We start from the raw sequence: 25,407 nt of genomic DNA, 5'->3' as shown, positions 1-25,407 counted from the left end.
CACAGTGTCTGCCCAGCATTAGGTGTACTGTCATCCGAGACTTGCACTGCAGTGTCGGCGTTTGTTTCCCTGTTGGCCATGCTTCTTGTTGTGGTCATCTGTTGTCTTCCGGTATTTTCTCTGTAAGCGACCTTTCCTCGACCAATGAGATAAGCGGTAATCTGAATTGTTATACTCGAATTGTCATAAGTGTGCTGTCAGCTCATTGGTCACAAAGCAGGAGAGGGGCTGGGAATTATGTTTTCAAACAAAGTGTTAATTCCATTAAAAGTTATAGACTACTTTTGATTCTCACTGTATTACGTGACAAAGTGCGTCCCTTATTAGCTCAATACGGGACGTGTACTTTTGTTTTTAAATACGGGACGATTCCGTATTTTAAGGGACGGTTGGCAACCGTAGTACAGAAGATGAAAGTTGCCCACTGGATTTTAAGTCTAGTTGTGAAGTCTTAAAGTGGGCACTTTCACTGCCATCGTCATGTTTAGAAAAAATGAATGTAATCTAATGACTTTCTTACTGCCTTCTTAGATATAAAGAAGAAATGAAAACGTCATGTGAATATCAGAAATATCAGTCACTATTCCTAAATCAAAACCAAGAATGGGTTGTGCTTTTTTCAACAACGTGGTCTTTGAAAAATAAAATATCTATCTATCTAGAAGGTTAATTTTCGTTTATTATGTTTAAAAAGTGAAATAAATCATCTCAATATGTTAGATCTACCGCTCTTCCTTTTTTTTTTTAATTGAACCGCCTTATCCGAGTTCTCGCGAGATGTGAGAAACAGCGCCCCCTTGTTTATGTGTAGGAAACGCGATGGGATGTGTGAGGACTACTCAGTGGCTAACGATAGCAAGGTACACAAACAGGGAAATTAATCATTTTTCTCTCCTTTGATATTCGGGGGGTCTAAAGAAAGCTCCAGAAGGATTGATAAACTCCCCTTTTCCCACCACATTCCCACCAAGGAGGGAAACGAGAACGAAAGACTCCCGATAATCCCGCGAAGAGGGGAGCGGCCTTGCTTTTTTAGCCGGCTTCCCTGCGCAGCTCTGACGGCTAGCACTGTCACCAGAGCCCGGTGCTTCCGCTGGCTTGCTCGGCTCCACACGGATAGAACCGCGGCGGCTTCGATATTATTTTTGTTTCGGACGCCACCATCTGCTCGTCCGCACGCTAGCTCCCCTGTCTAGGAGCGGGTGTCGGCGTTTCTCTCCGAGGAGGAGCTTTTGAAGCCGAGGCGGCCTGTTTTGTTTTCGAGCCGCCGTGAATCTCTGCGAACAATAACACAACCATAACGAGCCTGCTGGGGCTGCACCGAGTGAGGAAATAGGAGCCGCTGACGCCCCGGTGTGGGGTAATTGATGCTCTGTGTGACACCAGCTCAACTCGGGACAGGCATGCATGTGGACTATGGGGATATCATGGGAGTACGATTGCAAACCGGGCCACTTTGTCACAGAGTAGCCTGCTTGAATCTCGGAGCTGCTAGCTAGTTAGCTAGCCAGCTGTGTCTGTGAGAAGCGTTAAAAAGGCCACTGGCGACGGAAGGAGTGCCTCACGATGCTTTGTCTTAATTTAAATTACGTATGGGAAGGAAACGAACCGAAACGGTGCGCATGAAGCTGCATTTTAATGCAAACAAATCTCCGATCGGAGGCTGCGGTGATTTCAAAGCTAAGACAGCGCATTGAAGATGGATTGGATGTGACCGGGGGATGACTAAACCTGGATCTTCACTCTTCATGTGGGATTTATCTAGCAACCGGGAACTGAAGCCGTGACATCCACCTATATGCCCCCTTCAAAGCCCCCACCGGACTCCCTTGATAAAAACAGTAATTTTATCTCACGGGAAGCGGGAGCTGCGGGTAGTTTGTTTATCCTCTTGTGTGACTTTGGTGTGTTTTTATTAACGTATTAATACATCTGGAGCGCCGGGCCCAGACAGCTGAGATGAACCCGGTGAATGCGACCTCTCTCTTCGTGTCTGCGAGCCGGTCGGTGCTGCAGTGCGACCCCCGAGACCCCCGGGCTCTTGCGGAGCTCTGCAAGCTCCTGCCGTTTTTCCGCCAGTCCCTCTCCTGCTTGGTCTGCGGTAAGTGTGAGTTTATATTATAGTTTAATTTAACAGCAAGCCAGTGTATATGTGTGTGTTTATTATTGAGAGGATGTTTTATAGGTAACGTTGTCAGCTGTCTTAACAGTGGGAGTGAGCCTTTAAATGGTGCTGCGTTCAAGCACTGACGGAAATGTCTGAGTACATTACAAAAGAAGTCAGCAGCATGGTGGAAACTGAGCTGTCGCGCATATGAAGTGTTGTACTTGAATATGTCTTGAAGTGCTTGTACTTTACTTAAATTTAGAGCTCGGCAATGAACCACATTTAATTGCATTTACGATTTTGGCTCCTGTGGATCATGAAAACCAGGTAATCAAACTATAGCCAGTATTATGTCTGACGTATTTGGCAACTCCTGTTTGGATTTTTTTTGCTGGGTCGTAGTTTTAGGAAATCTGCTTAACTTAAAAGACAAACATGTTTTTATTTTTAAGTAAGTTTAGTAAAACCAGAATCCCCCTCCCCAGAGCGAGTGCTTAAAAAATTAAGTTAAAATTAAATGCTTCTTTCCATATGAACACATTAAGAACATTTTATAGATATATTTTAGTTCACATTTAGCTATTTATTTGCTGTTGCTTACATTTAAAGGAAATCCTTTGAATTAAAGACACCTCCCCCCCTTTTCTTTTTAACTTTGAATGAGTGTGATCTCAATACTGACTAAATAATTTGTTTTTGTTTATGCATTTAGTTATTGTTATAACTAACAGGTTCTGTTTTAAATTTGTAATTTTTTTTTTTTTAATCAAGCTGCATTGTTAAACTGCTGTATTCTCCAAAAGGTTGTTTATATGGTAAATTCCGAGGTGTCATGAACGCATCTTAAGTCACAGCTACACCCATCCTGACACACCCCCTTCTGGGTGCTGTTTGGCAGCATCTGGGCGTTTCTCTGGTTCATCCTGTTGAATAACAGCCCCTTCACATGCTGGATGCTGAGCACCTAATCTGCTTTCTCACCCTCCTCCTCCTCAGATACAGAAATGTTCAACTCCATCTAGGAAAGGAAAGCAAAGGGAGTCGTTTAAGGAGACAGCTCACTTACAGTGTTTACTTCACTGAACTAAAACGAACTTTAATAAAAGTATAGGGAGCATTTCTTCGGCTGGATATTAAAGTCAACCTTTTAATGTATATTTAATACAGGGTTTTCACCGCCAATACAAAATGCATTGCATTTCCCTTCGGCCAGAGTGAGTGTATATACCATTTCCAATATAGAGAGGAAGCTGTGGCTGCTGTTTTTGCAGGTTCTCAGTAAATGGATGGTTTGATGAATTATTTATGCGTTTATTTACGTAAAGGTGATATTTATGGTGCTGTGATTGCAAGAAGACTGAGAAACTTCCATGTCCTCTGTGATGGATGGCTATAATAGTCTTTATGGCATTTAAATATAGAGTTATGCTTGATTTGTCAAACAGGCAGAGCCGTATGTGTAGGCCTGCTTGTTTCTTGTGAATGGAACTTCATCCCTTCCCCCTCTTTTTGCAGCTGCACTCTCTAGCAGGAAGCTCCCCTGAAAGAGAGGCTGTCTTTCACTCTGGAAAACCTCCAAGCACAGCTCAGGTTTACAAATACATGTCAGTTTAGGAAGCTGTGGCAAAAAGGAACCAATCGTCTGTAAATAAAGCCATAATTTATCTCATGTTAATGATGATTGCTGGCTTGTTAAGGATTTTATTACCAGGCGTGTTGCTATGTTCATGATTTTACATGCATATAAAACATTTTTGCTATCCCCAAAGGAAAATATACACTTTTAACCTTTATCAAAGGACCGTAAACATTAACTAGGGTAATGCAGACTCATTACCTTAAATATATGCAGACCACATGCTGTGTCATTTATTTAAAAAAAAAAACACACACAAAAAAACTGCAACCTCACTTTGAACTTGTTATGATAAATACTGATTATTGTATTTATTGTTATTTGCAGAAGTGTGCAAATAGCCATAAATTTGCTTGAAATCTATTAGCAAATTTAGTGTATTCGTTTTTTTAGTGTTTGCACAGCGGTATAAAAGGAAGAGAACCCATCAGTCATCTTCTTCTAGTGCCCCACCAGTGTCCAAAGCTGAGAGGTGGAGTGACACCCCCCCATGGACATCATTACTCGCCCATTCACACCCCAAAGGCCTATTTTACACCAGAAATAAAAATTCATGCTGTCTTTTCTGGATCCTGCAATGGCCACTTAATCATTTATGTGGGCTGTTCTGCCTGTTCCTGTGATATCTGCAATTTCATTCATGTTTTTTTTACCTTTTCTCCCTGTCCTCTCATGCTCAGGCAACCTGCTGCAGGACCCCATCGCTCCCACCAACTCGTCATGTCAGCATTACGTCTGTCGAGGCTGTAAGGGTCAGAGAATGCAGCTGAAGCCGTCCTGCAGCTGGTGCAAGGACTATTCCCGCTTCGAGGAAAACCGGCAGCTCTCTTTGCTCGTCCACTGTTACAGGAAGCTCTGTCTCTACATCACACAGTCGCCACTTGCACCACACATAGCCAGCGCTGCCAGTGACTCACCTGACCTGCAGGCTATCCTCAATGAGGGCCTGACATTGGCGGAGAGTGAGCCAGAAGCGGAGGATGTCTCAGACTCTGTTCGTTTGTCACAGACGGTGTCGACCTCTGAGGTGGGTCAGCCCGATGGCGGTCCAGCAACAAAGGAGCTCAAGGTGGAAGAACCGAGCCCCGTGGGCTTTAACGGACTGCATGACTGTAACGGCCTGGTCAGCTCAGACAGACTGCACCCCATCACCACGAAGCAGGAGAGCTTCTCAGAGGAGATCCCAGTGTGCATGAGTGTTACAGGCACTTCAGAGACGGGACTTTGTGACATCGGCGCTTTCGGGGACGACCTGAAACACGGCGGGGGGCCACTACTGTTGAGTGTAGAGGAGGTGCTCAGAACTTTAGAGACAGAGTCTGACCCTGACCCTTCACCTGAGCCCAACTCTCAGCCAGGCTGCCACCCCTCTGTACCTCAGTCTAGCCGAAACGGGCCTCACTGCCCATCAGGCCAAGACTCATCCCGCCTCATCGCCTCCCTCCCTTCAGAGAACAGCTCCCGTCGCCTCCAACCACACCCGCAGCCCTCACTGCAGCCCCCTCCTCAGCCCTCTGCAGTCACCCCCCGTATACCGCTTCGCTGCCACCGCAAACGCTCCCGCTCAGAAAGCGACAGCGAGAAGGTGCAGCCCCTCCCTATTTCCAGCCTCCTACGAGGGCCCCCCATTGGTGCCAACAGTTCCCCCCACCACCCCAACCCTGGTGCCACCACCAAACAGGAACCTAAGTTCCCTGCAGCAACGCCTCACCCCCACCTAGCCCCGGTACCTAATGGCAGCACCCCAAAGGTGGGTAAGACTGTACTTGTCCCCAACAAGGCTCTGAAAAAGACTGTGGAGCACCACGGTGCCGCCAAGAAGTCGTACACCAAGGCCAGGCAAGGGGCCCCCAAACCCCGCACGCAGCCCCGTGACAGAGTACCCCCTCACCCTCACGCTCACCCCCTCACACACCCACCCAGCCCCTCGAAGCCACTGTACAAGAAGCCTGTGGAGAAGAAGGGCTGCAAGTGCGGCCGGGCTACCCAGAACCCCTCAGTGTTGACCTGTAGGGGGCAACGCTGCCCCTGTTACTCAAACCGCAAGGTGAGAATGCTCCACACACCATCCATACACTAATAAAATCGCTTCTGTTTGTTATCACATCAAATTGAAACTAATTGCATTGTATTGAAGTAAGAAACTGGCATCTCTGTATGAAAATAATCATATTAAACTGTAAATTCAAATCAAAGCAATGGACGGCTTTTGGTTTTCTGTAAGTTGTGTGTTGAGTGGTAATAGCTGCTTTCAACTGTATAAAAGGTGGACATAGCCACTGAAAACTGCACTTTTTTTTCTTAATGGACAAGAGGGAGTGACTCCAGCCCTCAGTTCCCCTTTTCTGTGCCTTCAGTAAACACTTTCTTGATGACTTTATGGGCTCGGTCACTAGTTTATGGTCATATTGAATAAAACATTAAGTCCGTATTGTAAATTATGATCATTGTTACAATCAGAAAGTAGGCTTATCTCAGGTTTGCTGACATGCTGTCAGTCAATAGGCAAGTACTCGATTGTCACCAGCTGATCATTATGCCATAAATGCTTAACTTGAGGCTTCATTACTGGACTTCACCCATCCACGGATGACATCACAGTGGCTACATCCATCTTTTATTTACAGATTACACAACAGGCAATCATTTTGAAGTGTGTAGAAGTGATGAGATGTCTTGAAAACTGTTAGAAGGCAAATTAAACTTAATATTTACTTTTTAATAATACCTTTATTTATATTTGAAACTTTAAAGGTGGTTTACAAAGTTCGTTAAGAAACAAAAACATAATGTCGAAGTGAACCGGAAGACCAATAAAACGCGCAGCTATAACCCAAACATCATCTATTATGTTGTTGTTTGTTAAATGTTATTGATCCCATTCGTTGTTCTCAGGCTTGCCTGGACTGCATCTGCCGCGGCTGCCAGAACTCGTACATGGCCAATGGCGAGAAGAAGCTGGAGGCCTTCGCCGTGCCAGAGAAAGCTCTGGAGCAGACCCGGCTCACGCTGGGCATCAACCTCACCAGTATCGCCGCAGCGGCCCTGCGCAGCCCGGCCACCAGCTCCCCGGGCAACACCCTCCTCAACGTCACCACAGCCACGGGGGCGCCTGTCACGGCCGCCTTCCTATCTGGGGCGGGGCACGACAACCGGGGCTATGACGATTCGCTGGAGATGCGGTTTGACTGTTGAGGTCCGGCCCCCCCCTCCCCTTCCGCGGTCAGTAGTCACACACATTCCCCCACCCCTACCACCACCGCCGCCCCTCCCTCACCCTGCTGGGTGGCGTCACCCATCGGTTCGTACAGCGGCGGAGCCAGAACAAAGGCAGCTACAGTGACAGGCGGCAGCGAGGGTCACCAGCTGAAGCTGAGGAGGCGCCCTCCATCCAAACGCCCGAAACTGCACCATGCTTGTGGTCTTGCATACAGAGAAGAGAAGAAGAAAGAGGAGATGTAGCGTTACTGTATGTGCAGAGATTTCATTTCAGTGGGTATAGAGGGGTTTATTTTGTTGTTGTTTTCTTCTCTACTATGGGTAATATGTAGAGCATGTTGTGTAGCTAAGTCGGGCGTGCTGACCACGGTCACACGGCTCTCAGCGTGTGTGTATGTGTCTGTGTGTCCATGTCTGTGTGTGTGTGTGCGTTGAGCATGTGAGTGTGTATGGGAGGGTTTTATTTGAAGATGAACCTTACTAGCAGGAATGGAGACATCGTCACCACCACCTTCATCAGAGACTGGTGTAATTTATATATAAGAGAGAACCTTTTGTACATGGACTTATCGGTTTCCATTTAAGAAGACGTTTTATGATATATTTTATAAGTTACTTTAAAACCAATGGAAGCCGATGCAAAGCGGGGAGATGTCTGCATTCAACCAGAATGTTTTCGCACTGGTAAAAGTAGATTTTGTAAACCACCAGAAATAAAAGCTCTTATACGTAAGGAATAAAAATGATTAAAACCACCAGCCGAGTTTTGATTACGTCTTTTGAATGTTTAAAGATCCTGAAGCTTGGGGAAGGTTGGATGATTTGGTGAGTTTTGAGGCAGGAAGATGGTAAAACTTCAGCACTTATCCCACTTTTTTTTTTTTTTTAATGTTTTGTTGTTGTTGTTCTTACTTGTGTATAAAAACTCTGGTTGATTGCAGGCCCTGTGCACTGCTTTTCCACAAGTTTTTTTTTTTTTGGTTTCTGGAAGCTACACACTTGCTGCTAAATACTACAAAGGACTCAAAAGGAGGAGAGCACACCTGTTTTCCTTGTCTTGTTTTGTTTTCTTTTAAATAAAAATGCGTTAACAACATTTGCAGTATTTATTGGACGTCTCCTAACGTAGAGGTTACGTGTTGGGCACCAGTTTGTTTCCGGTTAAGTTCTTGTCGTCGTCCTCTTCTTAGCGTTAGTTTCTGGTGTCTCCAAAAAGGTTTTTGTTCTCCCTCTGGGCATTTAAATACCTGTAATATAACTGTAACATATTTCCACAAAAAAGAAAGAAAATCAGAAACTTACAAAGTGTTGTGTGGTTATTTGTTTCTACCCTTTATCACTGAGATTAAGCATGTTGAAAGTATTTATTGATCTGTCGGCACTGCTGAAGTTAGGCAGTAGAGGGCAGTGTTGGACCTAATGCTGCAGTAATTATTTGGCACCAGCAACATGCCTTGGCTAGAAAGCAGTTTTGAGCCACTTTGACTGGACTAAAGATGTAACTGTAAATGCCTTTTGTAGTAATAAACCTTTATGATGTAAAGGTTAAAACAGCAAACACATTTTATAAATTTAGATCCACAGGAATGATTTTGATTCAATGAAACTTGGCTTTAATTGTGACTGTGGGAACAATCCAGTTCTCTAAAACGTGACAATGCTCTCTTCACTTTTGTAATTTTATATCAGCAATGTTTAGGTTACCAGTGGTTTATTCTGCTACGTGATTTGCAGAGAAGTATCAATTCTAAGTAAGATAAGATCAACTTGTCCAAAGGTTTGGATATTCTTTTGTTACAACAGTCAAAAATCAGCTTGAACACAACAAATGTAGAACAAATAGCTTAATGAGTAGAATGGTATGAACGTAAAAGAATATGAGAGAACAACTACGTTTATTTTGTCTAATATTGTCAAAACAAATCTGAAATCAATGTAAATATCTTGACGTTAAACATAACTAACAAATAGTGCAATAAAGTGACTTTGTGTTGTCACATTACAGGGTTAAAATAAACTTAAATAAACAACCTTAGAAATTTTCTTGTAAAACTTCCTGATAAAAAATGTCGTGAAAAATAAATAAAATCACAGATTTTATTCATGTCAAGGTTTATATTCTACACAGCTCATAAAGAATTGACTGGATATCAGGAAATCTTTAATGGAAGACTTGAATGTAATTAAAAATTTAAAAACAATTTAACTGCCGTCCACAAAGTCTAGTTTAGAAGCAAGTGTTGTTACTTGGTAGCATTCTTCTTATTACACGAGTTTAAAGCATTTTCAAAATGAACCGTATTATCATTCCTCAAATTTACTAAACAAATGCCTTTATAGAATCACTAGTAAATATAATTTAAAAGAGAATTTAAAAAGGTTGTCAACATATCCCCAAAATGTGATTTTAAAGAACTTTTATTGCCTGGAAGTTAAACAATCACACAGATCACACACTACATATGTGTGTGTGTAGAAATTATTAATTGCAATTTCTGTTCTTTATCCAGATGTTTACATCCTTTCTCAGTAATCTTTCATATCTCAATATCCACATTTTTGTGGATCATGTTTACAACTGTCAGTCGAGTGAGAACAAGTCTCCAATATAATATGTTCTGCTATTTACCAAAGCTTGTTAAATACTTCTATTACAAACATAAAAACTCTACAAAATGGAAACTTTTCATTAGATTTAACTTCTTTTAAAATTGACATGAATAAAAATATAGGTAATCAATAGATTTTGTCCCAGTTCCTTCTATATTATTACAATTATAAGTAATTTCTGGGTTAATTTCTAATTATTTATTCTCTAAGGCAAATAAGTTTGTGCAAAATGTTAAAATAGTTATAAATATTGTCAGAAGAATCCATCTCATTTGCCACAATCTTACCAATCATTTTTTAGCTTAATTATTAAACATGATGTCTGATATACTTGGTTTGTTTCATCTTCTTCTGCATTACTTAAAAAATCTGTCTCCATGTTTTTAATTCTATTTGTATCAGAGTAGTTATTTATCATACCTTTATTTAATTCTTTTTCAGACGTTTTTGTGCCATGCCTCTTCTGAATAATATGTCTTGTAAAAAGGAAAAATTATAATAATGATAATCAGTAACAATTTCTTTCTTTCTAATAATAAAACATTTACAAAAATAAGACAAAACAGACACGGACGTCATCGCAGCAATCGAAAAGCAAAATTACATCAATTTCAAATTAAAATCTGTATTAATAATGTAATCGGTGAAACTACTGACAAACATCAAAATCTTATATTTTCATATTAAATGAATGTATTTTAAAAGATGCACTAACTTTATAGATTTACATTTTATTTGTAAATTCGTGTGTCTTGTTCCTTTAATTCTGAGATTCCTTAATGATTTGAACCCCCAACCCCAGACAGCAGCCTCAAACTCGAAGGGGAGCTCAGCACCGTCTTTGCTCAGTTTAAGCCCCCCCCCCTCAGTCAGGAGCAGACTGAGAACGGTAAACCCCACGAGCCAGCTCTGATGGCATCCCCGAGGCTGTGGTAAAAGCTTGCCCAGACCAACCTGCAGGGATGCTCACCAGGCTGTTCAACCTCTCTCTGACTTATGCCACCATTCCCACCTTTCGGAAGGCTTCCACCACTATTCCCACCCCCCCAAAAAATGGCATAGACAGCCTCATTTTCTATAGCACCATAGCCCTCGTGTCTGTAGTCATGAAGCCTTTCTAGCACAAAGTGTCTCAGGACATCAGAGCCTGTCTACCGCCTCCCTCGACCCCCACCAGTTTGCTTACAGATCGGTCCACAGAGGATGTCATCACATCGCCCTGCAGATCCATCTGGAGAACAGAAAGAGCTACGTGAGGATGGTCTTCGTGGACTACGGCTTAATGTTCAACACCACCATTGCAGACATCCTCACCATCAAACTGCACCATCAGTCTGACCCCCCCCCTTCTCTTGTTTTGTATATATTTCTTCTGTTTGATATTTATTCCTGCTATCTTACTATTGATAATTTACTCCTGCACAGTTGGTGTTAAGCACCCATAATTTTGTTGTACATGTACAATCACAATAAAGGCTATTCTATTCTATTCTATTCTATTCTATTCTATTCAGAAGCCCTGATTCATTGTTCTATTCTCTTATGTTTGCCTGCTTTTAGACCCGAGGCATGATTTGATGACTGTGTCTGGTAGCGGGCTCTTCGATGTTGCTTTCGTGTTTCTTATTTGGAGAAAAAAACCTGGCACTTTTCATCTATTTAAATTTAAAATGTAATTTATAACCCCAGGTATTTCACATGAGGTATGATTTGTGCCCACGTTTAAAAAAGTTTTGCAAATTGAAATCATATAAATCACATAGATCTGTGATTTTAAGGATTTTAACCCCCCGTAGATCACAAATAACACACGTTCACACCTTTTTCTTATTTATTCAGCTGCTTATTTGTTTTTTCCCTAAAAATTAATTCCTTAATTACACATAGTGTATTATTACATATATTTTTCTTTTCTTGTATAATTGTTAAATGCTAACGGTATTTTCTTTTTTTTGTCTTCTTTTTCTTTTTACGATGTCTGCTTTAATGCATTCACATTTCTTTGTTAAACTGCATAATTTTCCGTTCTCTTCAGCATTTAATGCCCCTAATTTATAACCACAAACAAACAGCAACCCTTCAAACTTTGAGGAGGATTAAAGTGATTTGGTTTGCAGACCTTTAGAGAAAGAAAACTCTCCTAATCCCAGGCTTCTTCCTCCATGACTTCTGTGACCCGCTTGCTTTCTCGTGCTACCAGAGAACATGCTGTGCTGCTGCAGCCTGGCATCACGTTACTGAATGTGCTTTTGTAGTTTTCCAAAAACGTGGTGGTATTAATTTATGATTTACACTTTGACAGATGTTTCCTAGAATTTCTTATTATATCCTTAAGAGCTGACTTTCTGGACTCAGAGTTTGCCAACCTCAGCTTTTGATTAGAACTTGGACTTCACCCTCGTCACCAGTGCAACTGTCTCTCACATAAGACAATGGACAAAAATCCAAAGAGCTTTTTTATTGAATCTTTATTTCACATATTTACACCCACAAAAATTGGATTATTTACATTCACATTTAATTATCTGGCAAAGAATTTAATTCTTAATAACCTGATGAGTGTCCGTTTTTGATGTCTGGCAAATAAACTGAAGTGGACAAAGAGGGCTGAATTTAAGGTACTGGCTTAATTCACATCAACTTCCCAGTCTGATCAGGAGTGAAAGGGAAAAATAGCATGGACTGTTTTGTAGTAGATCCACTTCATAAATAATTAACCCCAAAACACAAATGTGAAACCACATTTTTACACCAAAGCTGGTCCGGAGCATAACATGACTTAACAAAACTTAAACAACCACCTTTACAAAAGTTCAAACACGCGTTCTTAAACACAACGTACGAGAAATGATTGTGCTTTGTATTTATTTACATAAGTAATACAGTGAATGTTGCATTCATGTCTTTTTATGTCACGTTAAACTCAACTAAATCTTGCTGCATCCATCAGTGAATACAACAAAATACCTTTAATGGGGATACTTGAGATTGAATTCATAACCAGATTAAAAGTATTCGTTGCTTAAAGTTACATTACCAGGTGTAGTCTCGTGTTCAGCAGCATCGAGCTGATCATTTTTGTGGTAATGGTAAATATTTGGAGGGGGTTTACATTCACGCCATTAGCAGATGATGATGATGTTAACTATAGCAACTTCTCCAGGTTTTCTGCACCTTAAGTTAGAATCAAGATTTTATATTTTATTCCACTCAGAATGAAATTTGAGGCCAGCTGCTTTAAACAAGCAAAAACTGGAGGAAAAAAGCTGTTTGTGTGGTTTGTTTGATGCTCTAGTTGCACATGAAAACAAACATTTCCTTGGCAGGACAGTGGACGTGACCTGGAACTTGTTGGGGAGTGCACTGGTTTGATTCCCATCGCATAAATTTTGAAATCACTTGGCCGCCAGTTTTTACTGACAGCTAGCAGACAGGAAAAACCTGGTCACCTTATTTGTTATATATTCTGTTCTCACGCTTTATTATTTTGAAAGACTGAGTGAAGACATTTGTCAACAGTTGAATTTCTTCTTTTCTGAATCATTAGTGCTGTACCAAACAATAGCTGCTCTGCTCTCACAAATCACTGGGACCTAATACGAGAGATCTGGAAGGTTAAATCAGGCTACGGTCCTATTTGATTGCCTGAAACATTTGTTTTCCATCATGCACCTCTGTCTGGTCATGTCTACTAAGGTTCGGGGCTGCAGAGCATGTGTGAAAACAGCTTTTTAATTTGAATTACCTTGGAAGGCATCTGCTGTGTTGTTCACTACAACAATGTGGAAAGCAGCAGAGCTACACAGACATGAAAACAGCATATTTCTGCTGTTTAGATGCAAACCATTTTCCCAAGTCTGAAAGTCACATCTGCAGTTAATCCAACATAGCATGAATACCAACTGCAAGGGAGCATTTAATGCACCTCTTGGAGAAAGGTTGGAGTTGACGAGCCAAAATGCTGAAGTCTGACAGAAAAAAGCGAGACTGTAAGCAGCCCTATTTCATAGTCCCAATATAGTTGTCAACATGATGGGTCGGTATATTAAGTATATCTGAAAGGCAGTAAATTGTCTCTAAGGTTCATACTTTTACCCACATGTTTGTACTCTGGCTGGGGGAATATCAAGAACAAAGGGTTCACGAACTCAATACTTAATGATTATTATAAAAATAAAAAAATATAGCACAGCATTTACATCTCTAAACAGGAATACACCTAAAATTTCTGTGTGGACTCAAATGACTTTTATACAAACATTTCTTAATGGCAGAACTGAGAACAACTGCAGCTGGTATTGCTTTTGTTTATTTGTGATTGGTGTATCCAGGCCTGGTGGGGAGCACTGTCCCCTCAAAGCAAGATGGTTCCTTGGTTTAAACTTTGTGGCCAGGTGGGCCTTTTATGTGGAGCTTTTGTGTTCTTCCTGTGCCTCCATGGGCTTTTCTCCAGGTGGTCCAGTTTGCTCCCTCAGTCCAAAGACGTACAATTTTCTTAGTGTTTCTAAATTAGTCATAGGCTTGGATATAAGCGTTAAAGCTCTGATTCTTTGTGCTAGCCCCCTGGAAGTGGAAGCCTGTTCAGGCAACACAGGCAGTTTCAATGGTTCCAACTTTTGGTGGTTTTAGGCATGACTGCTTCAGGGGTTAAAGAAGAATAAGAACAAAGAATAAAAGTTTGACAAACTCTCGGTCTTTGGCAAACTTTCCTGTGGATATTTGTGTTGCACAGCCACTTCACAGCCAAATTGTCTACCCCAGGCAAGACCACTATGGCGAAACATTACTTCCATCTGCACTAATTTACTTTTGGCTACATGACTCTGCTCTGGGACCCCTGCAGCAGCAGCAAGACCCTGCAGAGAAGAAAAGAAAAAGAAGCGGTAGGTGAAGGTGGGCTACAAAGTGGCTTGCAGGTGTGGAGCAACTGTAGCTAGGCTGAAGCAGTTTAAAACGCATGCCCTACATTACATTTGCCTCAGGGTGTGTAGTAGGCTGTAAGAGTTGATCTGCAGGTTTGCATCTCAGTGTGACATTGAGACCTACCTATCCAAGACTTCAGCTAGTCTGTTGTTTAAGCCTCTGGAGACGTGTAATTTGGGGGGTATTCCGGTGTAGCCCGTGGATTAGTTTAGGAACTCCTTTCTAGATTGCATTTTAGCAAATTGAATCCTCCTTTTGCTCTCCACACAGATTGTAGATGACACAACAAGAAATTAAACAGTTTGTGCAACAAGTAGTCTATATTTTGCTGAAGATCTAGGTTGGATATTGGGTCCAGAGCTATGAATTAGGCATTAGATGCCTAGTTGGATATTAAAATTGCTTTTGGGCCTAAATATCCTTAAAAACTGTACTTCCGCCTTAAAGAGATGTTTGTAAAAAAAACTACACCCCTGGAAAGTCCAGTCCACACTTACTTTAAGACACTCGAATACAAAAGTCTGTTTGGTTTGATAAGCACTCATGCACAGCCACATCAGTGTCTTCTCCCCCCAGAGAACCAGTGTCGTAAAAGTTGTTTGACTTCTCCTTGACTTTTATAGTTTTGAACTCTAGGAGAAGTCTAGATGCTACCACACTCATCATTACAGCGCGGTAGCATCATTAAGCTATTTCACCAGGTAAAACCCGAGATGCCCAGTCCAAGACCTGCTACTCTAGCTGATCAGAAATGCACCGAAGAAGCTGGTCTCCTCGTCCATGTCCACAGCAGATGCATTCGTCACCGTGACGAACAGGCGGTCGCCGGTAGTGAGCGGGAACAGCCCCCCCTGGTGGGCGGAGTGCAGAGAGTACTGGGAACCTCGGGACCAGCAGGAAGTGCGGCTTGTTTTCATCAGCAGGATGGGAGCCGGGTATGAGCTCATCTGTTGGGAGAAGAGCAGGTGAGAGAAATGCGATATGTTAGAAGCGCTAAAGAATGAGTGCTTCAAAGGTGGCGTGAAGGCAGGAATTACAAATTTTGATTTCATGTTTGAGTCTCAACCACAGAGAAGAGAAGCAACCAATCAGCTGTCAGCGAGCTGTCACTGCTTATGATCAAAAAACTCCTAAATTTTGTCTTAAACAAAAGCTTTCTTGGGAGTTGTTTACAAGTTTCTCAATCATACTCTGGTCCAAGAATCTGTCTTTTGCAGGACAAAACAAATTAATTTCAATTATAATCTGGGCTCAGAAAAACAAAGCAGAATCCAATCCATGAGTACACTGGCATATGGTAAATGGACTGGTTCTTATATAGCGCTTTTCCACTCTTCTGAGCACTCAAAGCGCTTTACACAACTTGTGCATTTACCCATTCACACCAGCACAACTGACATTCACACACATTCATACTCCGATGAATGCATCGGAGAGCAATTTCGGGTTAGTATCTTGCCCAAGGATATTTGGCATGCAGACTAGGGGAAGCCGGGAATCGAACCACCAACCTTCCGATCAGTAGATGACCTGCTCTACCACCTGAGCTACAGCCACCGATGGCCCTTCGGTGGCAGGTTTCTAAATGCTCACTAATAAAAAAAAAGACTATTACTCAAAAAACTTTAACACAGACTTCTTTGATGGCCTGTACTACACAGTATCATTTCAGCACCAGAGGTTTTCGCTTGGTCGTTCAGCAAAAAAATCAAGTGGAAGTTGGTCAGGTGATAGTTGAGGCAGCTAATTTGGCTAATGCTAATCAGCTGCAGCTTGCCTGGTGAGTGACTGGTTACTGTCACATACCTGCAAACATCAAGCATGACCACTGTTAAACTAGTGAAGTCCAACAGTCACATTTAATAAAACATCCATTTACAAACAGATGAGACATGGCCCAGGATGCCTTAAAAAATTGTGACAATAAGTTCAGCATGTTTTTCCACTTGCACAGTCTCCACAGTCACTACAAGAAAGATTGTTGTCATAAATAACGGAGAAGCATCAGTGCAGATCCTCGGCTCAACCTCCTTAATTTGGTTTGTTATGACAGGCCATCTTAGGGCTGTTTGATATAAAGATATATATCGGATGACGATATAAAAACGTCTATCGTTTCATTTTACGCTATCGTTTGTTTCGTGGTGTCGCAAAATAAACTCTTTACGGCAATATTTTTTCATGGTTTTGATGGTCACTGTAGTGGCTATATTCATTTCTTAAAGTTCTCTCTTTCTCTTATATTTAATATAACCACACTACAGATGGACAAGCGCCTGTTTTTATGCGTTGTCGTTAGCAACAATGACGGTAAAACCATCGCGTGTCTGCTTGTTTATGTTCCACATAAACCTTTCACAATAAAGCTCAAGATCCTGTTGAGACTTTTCAAAGTAAACTGAATCACGTGAAAGAGCAGATTATTTACAGATGAGAAGTAAAAAAGAGCCGCCAGGTGCTAAAAAATAAACCTTAGACTCAAACGTTAGAACAGGCTGTTCCCCGCAGCACGCCGTGTAATAAATAAATTCTCACAAAGAAAATGGCGGCCGTTACAACTTACGTCTAAAAATGTATCGTTTCATGCATCGGTTAAAACACTCGACTCCAGCTACATGACGCGCAGCTGGAAACACTTCACGCAAGTCGAGCTGCCCGAGATTCACAGAATTTACAGAAAATGTTACATTTTTGTGATTTATATCGTTATCGGACGATAGATGTCTTATATCGGGATATGAGATTTTGGTCATATCGCACAGCCCTAGGCCATCTGTAATGTCTTCTTCAGAAGGACTCCAAAGACTCCGAACAATGATTCAGGCGTCTGAATTGGCAGAAATTAACAGTTTGAACAAACACTCTCATGAACTCATCAGCTTTAAAACTTGCGACACAATCCCAACTATTACATCCTCCTCCACCAGACTGGATGCCCCAGTGGGCTCCATTTTCGACATTTTTATTTTAATTCATTTTTGATCCAAAAATAAAAAGCACAATGGATTTGAATGCCCATTAATACACAAGCATAATGCTAGAAAATGGCTCTTTTTCATTTTTATGGGTAAAATATGTCCCCTTTAATTGAAGTTTTAGCTGACAAAGCAGAAGCCAAAGATTACTCGATATTTACAGCAATTCTGTCTGAATGCTTATTAGTCATCATATTTTACTAGTCAGACACCATCCTAACACACCCCTGCCCGCCCCAGTGACTCAACAGTCTGCGATGTTCTGTGCAACAAACACTAAAAGATTACAAATAAATGTGCAGATAGGTCAAGACAAGCTGGATTTAATTCATGCAGAAGGAGTTTTGTTTTATCGCCAAAATGAATAATTAGACTGATGCATGAGTACAGGTCAAACCAAATTTTTACAACACTAGACGAGTGAAAGAACAAAAAGTGATAAGTTAGTTTATGAATGTGTCTCTCACCTTCTTATAGATGTACTGCAGCAGAGGTTTCCCCCTATCCTCCACCTCCTCGCTGTCCTCTCCATCCTCCCCCAGGTGGCTGTGTCTGAAGTAAGTCTGGGCGTAGACGTAGTAGAGGCCCGGCTGCGACACCACCAGCTCCCCATCCACCAGCTGGACGTCCTGGAGGAAGGCCAGCCCCTTACGGCCCTCCCACCATGAGATCTTCTGGCCATAAACGCGCCGCCCAGCAAAGACTGGAGCTGAGGAAGTAAGGCAAGTGGACAACGTCAGATTCTGTTATGCAATCACATGTGATGACAGCTAAAACTTCATTTTAAGGGTGGTGGAGTTCAACAGTTTGTTTTAAAGACTCCTAATAACGAGGTCAGGATATGTGAAAGTAATCATTCTGAGCCAAAAACTCTCAGTTTTGGGAGTTTGTTCTACTCATAAATCTCTATGATGTCAGTGAGAGGGGATATCCCTAATGTGGTCATCTTAGGCCCAGAAGCCGCACCCAACTGCTGTCCAAATTTTGTTAATGAGGGGCATTCAATAAGAAGAAAGTTGGCTTAAAGGGCAAACAGCTTGTTTAAGACAGGGGATCTGGCTTATTTTGAAGTGTAACTCATGCAAAGCTACGCTAGTAGAGTCCAAGAATAAAATACAGACGTTGCCTTTAAATTGAAAGGTCACTCTGTGCATGCTGTTTAAATTTTGCTCTAACTCAATCCGCCTAGCGGCCACTTTCAGCAGCACTCACCTCCTCCTGCTCGCTCCAGTTTGGGGACATAGCTGCCCGTGACATGAGCAGCAACTTTGGGGCGAGAGAGAGAGAGCAGCACCTGGGAGACTTCATCTAACGTGAAGGAAAGGATGGAAAATACACCCAGAAAAGTCAGATCAGAGGATAGATCAGTATTTAGTAGGTCATAGGTCAGATGTTTGCATGTTTCGGTTTTGCTTTCTCACCTTTCACTTCCGACGAATTCTGCCTCAGCCTCTGTCTCTGCCTCTGCTGAGACAATGACTGTAGGAAAAACAGTGGTGAAGTAAGATTTTTGAGTAATATGTCTGTAACATTAAACATAGTAATAACCTTTTGCCACTTTATCTGCCGAGCGGGGCCATCAGCTCATACCGCAGACCTGCCAAGCAGCGTCTTATCTAACTTTGACCCTGTAAATGTGCTGACATCAGATCAGGAGACTTGCTCCTTTGAATAAAAAAAGAAGTCTTCGTGTTAACGTTGGCAACGGATTCTTTCCTGGAAACGACCCGTCTCCAATTTCCTCGTGTTTTTCATTTCTTTTGCCAATTAATTGGAAACTACTGCCAAACCAACTAAAACCATTTTCTAAATAATGGTTCTGGACAGTTTAGCTCAGCTGCAGAAATGTGTTTTAAAAGAAAAAAAAGAAGAGGCTTTCTGAAAGAATCTGAGAAAAGAGATAAGACACCATTTAATGATTATTTAGCTGTCAAAGAGATGATCAGAACATAACAACAGGTAACTTATTCAAATATTCCCAAAAAAGATGAGTTAATCATCGGAGATTAGAGATTCATGCATACTTTAAAAACAAGATGTCACTGGATAGTTTCAGCACGGGAATACTAATAGCGGGTTGTCAGTCTGACAAACGGCTGGTCAGCCGGTTCATTGCTTTGGTTCAAACAGAAATATTTTCTCCTACAGGATCAATTGTCTTAAGATGTCTTTTTTATGCAAATAATGCTTCTTAGTGGAAAAATCCTGCCGATATTGGTGCTAGCACATTTGTAGGAACTAAGACTCATCACACCAGGCGGACAGGAGAGTCGTCTGCTGCTCGTCTGCTTCAAGTTTTGACATGTTCCGTGTTCAGAGAAGCTCTTCTTCATACCTTGGTTGTAACGAGTGGTTTGTTACTATCGCCTTCCTATCAGTTCAATCTGGCATCAATGAGGCATTTTCACCCAGAGAACTCACGGTCACTGGATATTTCCTCTTTTTTAGACAAGTGTCTGTAAACCAAAGAGATGATTGTGTGGGAAAATCCCAGCAGGTCAGCAGTTTCTGAGACACTCAGATCAGCTTGTCTGTCACTTAAATCACCTTTTTCCCCATTCTGATGATCAGGTTGAACTTTGTCTGCATGTCTAAATGCACTGAGTTGCTGCCATGTGATTGGCTGACTAGATATCTTTGTTAACAAGCAGCTCAACAGGTGTACCTAACAAAGTGGCCAGTGAGTACAATAAAATGATTAAATTAGGTTTAATTGACGCTGTAAAACTTTACACCAATACATCTGCAGCTATGGGTGTTTTTTAGGTTTCTACCATTCACCTGCCTGTTGAGTGTGTTTTTAGAGGAAATGCTACTGTAGATTCAGATTCCTTCCGAGTTTAAAAACCCGAACCAACGTCCTGGATCAGACCGTCTCTGTGTTGTTTATGTTCTGAACTAAATTTAATCAACCAGCAGAATCGGAAAAAATCCAACTCGAAGTATTTAGCAGAGCAGCAAAGTCAGAGGAGGAGAGAAGGGAACGAAAACAAACAATGTGCACAAATAGCAAGCAAAAGAAAATGAATATGTTTGCTGTGTGTGTGTGTGTGTGTGTGTGTGTGTGTGTGTGTGTGTGTGTGTGTGTGTGTGTGTGTGTGTGTGTGTGTGTGTGTGTGTCAGTGCAGGGCAGGTGAATGCATTCCTGTGCTGATTAAACCACACAGGATCACATCACATCTCCAGCTATGAAGGAGTTCATTGTGCATCCGCAGGCAGTGATTTGGATCATTTCAGTTTTTCTTTCTTCAGCGAATATCCACAGGAAGCCCCTAATAATGATAATAATAATGACCCCTCTTTGAGTTTAAGAGATAAAGCTGCCTTTATTCTACATTTTTCTTTCTGCCAATGAATCCCATGGAAAACAATAAATTAATAGTTTTAGGATAACAATGGAGCCCTGTTAAACAGAAGCCTTGTTTTTTTAGTCGTACTTCTGCTCTCCCTCGATGCCCCTCTTGTGTTTATCATCAAGAGTAAAACTTTGCTTGAAATTTGCTTTGCTTGAAATTTAATTGAACTCCAGCTGTGCGGAGTTCAATTAAATAAGGGACCGCGGAATAAAAAATAACAATAAACCTTCTTCAGCATTTGCTTTGTAAGCATTTTTCAGACTTTGCAGCTGGGAGGAGTGTGGGAGGTTAGCAATGTCTCCAAAGCCCTGTGGGTGGGGAGTTTTTGATGCAGTGCAGTGAAGGAGAAGAAATTAAGTTTTGAAATCTCAGCAGCTGGCCAAATCATTCGAGTCATTAATAGAGATCGGCTGAAACCAATATGCACAGCTCATTTTCAGATTTTACCAAGCGGAAAAACTCTGCAGCTGAGACATGAAAGCAACTCTGAGCTGCCAGAAGCTGCAGAGCCTCTAATGCAGCGGTCCCCAACCTTTTTTACGCCACGGACCGGTTTATGCCCGGCAATATTTTCATGGACCGGCCTTTAAGGTGTCGCGGATAAATACAACAAAATAAAACTAGTACCGGTACCGAAAAAAAGAAAATTTATTCATAACACACATGAAAAGACCCAGGAAAACCGAGTAAACGATAAAAACGATAACAAAATAACGCTGAAAACCAATAAAAACCCTGAAAACTATACATTTCACACCTGAGCCTCAACTCTCGCGGCCCGGTACCAAACGACTCACTCACCAAGGCCCGGGGGTTGGGGACCGCTGCTCTACTGACCACTTGAGGCTCCTAAAGTGAGTCAGTCCCCCCAGTAACTCCCAGGTTTAACATGTACACCTTCACAGCAGATTTAAACAGGTTTACTGAAAACTGTTTTTATTCTAGTGACTCATTGAACCCTTCATAGTAGCTGTATGAGACCTGAATTATTTGAAGTTTATTCAGGCTTAAAGTTAGGGCTGTGCGTCTGATGAGTGTCAGGTAGCCTGTAGCTCTCTGCTAATATGTGGATTCTGGATACCAGCAGCTTTTCCAGGAAGTCTTTGTCTCTTCTTTGGTATTTTATCACTGTTTCTAAGTACTAATTATCTGATATATGTGTCTGTAGGTTACAACTAAACAGTCTATGGATGCAGCAACAACAAGAACAGCATGGCATCAGCCAAAATGCTATCACTGAGGCTTCAGAAGAGGGTTTTAGAAAGAAGCAGGTGACGTCAGAGGCATTATATTCAGAGCAGCAAGTTAAAAGCCAATCAAGTTGCTGTGCATGTGAATAGGAGAGGCGGTTTCTGCTGTGTGGTAGCAGACACAGCTCTCTATTGGTTAAATATAAAGATGTATTTAAGTGTATTCTAACTTTTTCTTGGCTTCCTGTATCCATAGTGTGCATAAACATGGCGCGTATTCAGCATATGTTGAGTTGCTGTTTGTGTCGGCACTCTAATGAACGAATGATAACATTTCATGACTAATACTGGTTTACTCATCGTGTAGTCAGTGTGGGGCTCTGGAGTGTGTGTCAAACGTCTACAATAATGAATCTGTTAAAATGTTTATATTACTTTGAAACCCACTTTGAGGTTTAGATTTAAAATGTTTTTACAATGAGCGCACTGTGTTTATACCCTGTTTATTTTAGCATAACTAACGCCATTTCTCTTAGACGTTTCAGTGACGTTCTTCTTCTACAATAATGAAATTATTTAGATGTGTTAGCTGTTGTGTTGCTTGTTTATTAGTGAAGTTAGTTATTTGTATAACAAGCAAAACCCTCAATACTTCATCTTAAATACTGTTTTGTCCAATCTGTAACAAAATTTGAACATTTCAATGAAAACGAACTTAAGAAATGCTTATTTGCCATCACTGGTATTCCTGCAGGATGAGGTCAAAATGATCCCCTAAGAGGTTTCAGTGTTAAACCTCATCTCGGGGCAAAGTAGCCAAACATTATAAGAGGGTTTTATCAGATTTGCTGCTTATTCTCTACATGTTTTTACATCCCACTGACAGCTTAAAGTTAAGACGCTTTCTCCCTATTAATTTAGACTGTAGCTTTAAAGTAAGCACCCTGATTTCTTTCACAGTTTTCATTTAATTTCAAAGTAATGCCACAGTGGCTGCATTCATTGTTTACACACAGTTTGTGGATTTTATAGGTCAGTTAAGTTCTGGGGGGTAAAAGTAAGCAATAATTCCTCGTGATACTGTACCTTCTCGATGAGGAGGTGAACCTGCTGAGTGACCTGCCAGCATAGATCCCCTCGCACATCCGTGATGCTCTGCAGGTCAGTGCCCGTCAGACAGGAGACACTGCTCCTGGCAAAAGTCTCCTTTATCTGTGAATAGTGAAGGTATGAAGTATAGCATGGAACAAGCGGAGCAATGTCTCTTTATTTTCCCATCAAACATTCCTGACACACCTGACGGTCTCTGTGGTTTCATTTTGCAAAACCAAAAGTTGTTTTCAAGGTCTGTTCGCTTTAAAAACATAATTTTACATGCTGATGTTAACTTAATTGCACCAATTTTTCTTGCTCTTTTTTTTGTAGAAAAATGCCCATTGTCCACACTAAAACAATTACTGTCTAAAGAGTTGGCTTTAGAACCTGAGTCATCATAATTTCCTGGCATGCATCCCTTTCCTTCCTTGTCATGTGTTTAAGTTTCATTTTCCACATATCGCTGCTGCATCTCATCTCTGGGTTAATGATTGATTACTGTAAACAAAGGCTGAGAGTTGTACTGGACTGAATCCATCTGAGCAGAGGACTCTCAGATGTACTTCAACAAAAGTACAGTCAGGGCAGCACAGTCACACTCACAAAAATTCAGGCGCATAGGTCTGTACAGACTCTTCCTGACAGTCACAGATGATCGTAAAATTATCTGCAGGCCACCTCTCCTGCTGCTTTTCTTTTTAACTTCCTTGTTCTCTGTTCTACGTTTGCAGCTGCAGAGAAAAACAAGGTGTGTATGTTTGCGTGACATTGCATTGTGCAAACCTAACTCCAGAGCAGCATAAGTGACCTGCATTACAATGTGTAAAAGAAAAGAAAAAAAGAAAAAGAAATTAAAAGTGGGCTATATGTTCTTTGGAGCGCAGCAGCAACACCAGAGCGCAAAACTAATTAAAGTGGTTTGCTCCAGAACTTGTCACCGCTGAACTGCGCATTAAAACTCTAATTAAGTCAGCAGCAAAATGAAGTAAAACGCGGCTGCATCAACTTTGCCCCCGCCTCGCTGTGCGCAAAGCACGGCCATGCGTAAAAGCCTCCGCGCGTCCCTTACTCCTCTGTCCGAACTTTAAATTCTTCCTTACCGAGTTGAGAGCCGTTGTGAAGTGCAGCACGGTGATGGTGACGACCACAGTCTGCAGCAGAACCGCCACCAGCAGCAGGACCCCGAGCTTCGGACCGGAGCCCGTCATAACGACAGACTGCCGTCCGGTACCCGACCAGCGCCACCCGTCCCGTTCGCAGACGTCCAGAACAAGAACAATGGCAGAGAGCTGACTGCTTAACTTCTACCCTCTCTGTCCCCTGCAAGCAGGAGGAGGAGGAGGAGGCGGGGCCGGGCCTGAAGAACAAGAGCTTTTCCCTCTTTGAGATTTGTGCTGCAGGGATTATTGTTTCATTTCTGCGCTGAAAAAACACAGATAGCCTTCTAGTTTATTATGAAGTCTCATATCGTTGCTATAGATCTCTGCTCCAAGTTTTACTGTGAGAAAAATGCCTTTGACATGACCGGAGATCATGTTCTGAAACATGCTCAGAATAGCTCAGCAGTTGGATTTTGGAATGCACAGGACTTGCATAGAGAGTTTGTGGAGGCTAATCTAAACGAATGATTTCACCACTTGTATTAAATCTTTATGAATTTGTGGTCCAGGGCAACAATGGAACAACTGTGTTTATCATTAGTATCCTAAATGAATTGTATCTTCAGTTCAGATGTAAGGGGTCATATGTGTGTATCGCCCACTTAACTATTTTGATTTGGGGATTAACTTTTTCTAGTTTCAAGTTTTTCCTGCTGCCTGGTGTCAAGTTAATAAGCTGTTAATAAGCTGTGTTTCTTTCCATAAGGAAGAGTAAGAGCATTAATTCAGCAGGCATGCCTTACATAACAAATGGTATCTAACTGTATGAATGAATAAAGTGTATTAATTAGTACAATAACAAATAGAAACTAAAATAAGCATATTTGTTATTCACCTGTTGTGTCATTTCAACTCATTGTGAGTCTTTACTACTTGCTGCTGTCATTTTACACTTGAACTGGTTTCTCTGTGGCACCTCCTTTTACTGCTCAGACACGCACAAGCATCACACTTGGCAAGAGGTGCGGTGAAATCATATTAATTGAGTTGACAACAACAATGTAATGTAATATCTCTTCCAACAAGTATTACACTGAACAAGTGAGAGCAAGAGAGACAAAGAAGCCAACAGGGGAAAAATTGTAGGAGGTTTTCAGTCATTTCAGTGTGTTTGACCACAGTTTGTGTTGAGGTCA

The 25,407-nt window shown here is 41.6% G+C and overlaps 2 protein-coding genes across 2 annotated transcripts; one reads left to right on the top strand and one right to left on the bottom strand.

Moving 5' to 3' along the window:
* Positions 1-792: 792 nt before the first annotated feature.
* On the top strand, positions 793-8,263 carry msl2b (MSL complex subunit 2b). Its single transcript, XM_040044207.1, has 3 exons — positions 793-2,101; positions 4,424-5,790; positions 6,639-8,263. Exons 1-3 carry the CDS (start codon positions 1,960-1,962, stop codon positions 6,936-6,938), a joined length of 1,809 nt encoding a protein of 602 aa, XP_039900141.1. The 5' UTR covers positions 793-1,959; the 3' UTR covers positions 6,939-8,263.
* Positions 8,264-12,015: 3,752 nt separating this feature from the next.
* LOC120741304 (tumor necrosis factor ligand superfamily member 10-like) lies at positions 12,016-24,427 on the bottom strand. Its single transcript, XM_040044104.1, has 6 exons — positions 24,212-24,427; positions 23,103-23,228; positions 18,892-18,949; positions 18,683-18,778; positions 17,938-18,179; positions 12,016-15,442 (listed from the first exon to the last, which is right to left on the bottom strand). The coding sequence occupies exons 1-6, from the start codon at positions 24,317-24,319 to the stop codon at positions 15,233-15,235; spliced, it is 840 nt and encodes a 279-aa protein (XP_039900038.1). The 5' UTR covers positions 24,320-24,427; the 3' UTR covers positions 12,016-15,232.
* Positions 24,428-25,407: the final 980 nt, after the last annotated feature.

Source organism: Simochromis diagramma, unplaced genomic scaffold (genome assembly GCF_900408965.1).
Source record: "Simochromis diagramma unplaced genomic scaffold, fSimDia1.1 OVJJ01000602.1, whole genome shotgun sequence".
Taxonomy (NCBI): Eukaryota; Metazoa; Chordata; class Actinopteri; order Cichliformes; family Cichlidae; genus Simochromis; species Simochromis diagramma.
The sequence above is the reverse complement of the archived record's forward strand: the minus strand, read 5'-3'. Positions and strand labels throughout refer to the sequence as shown.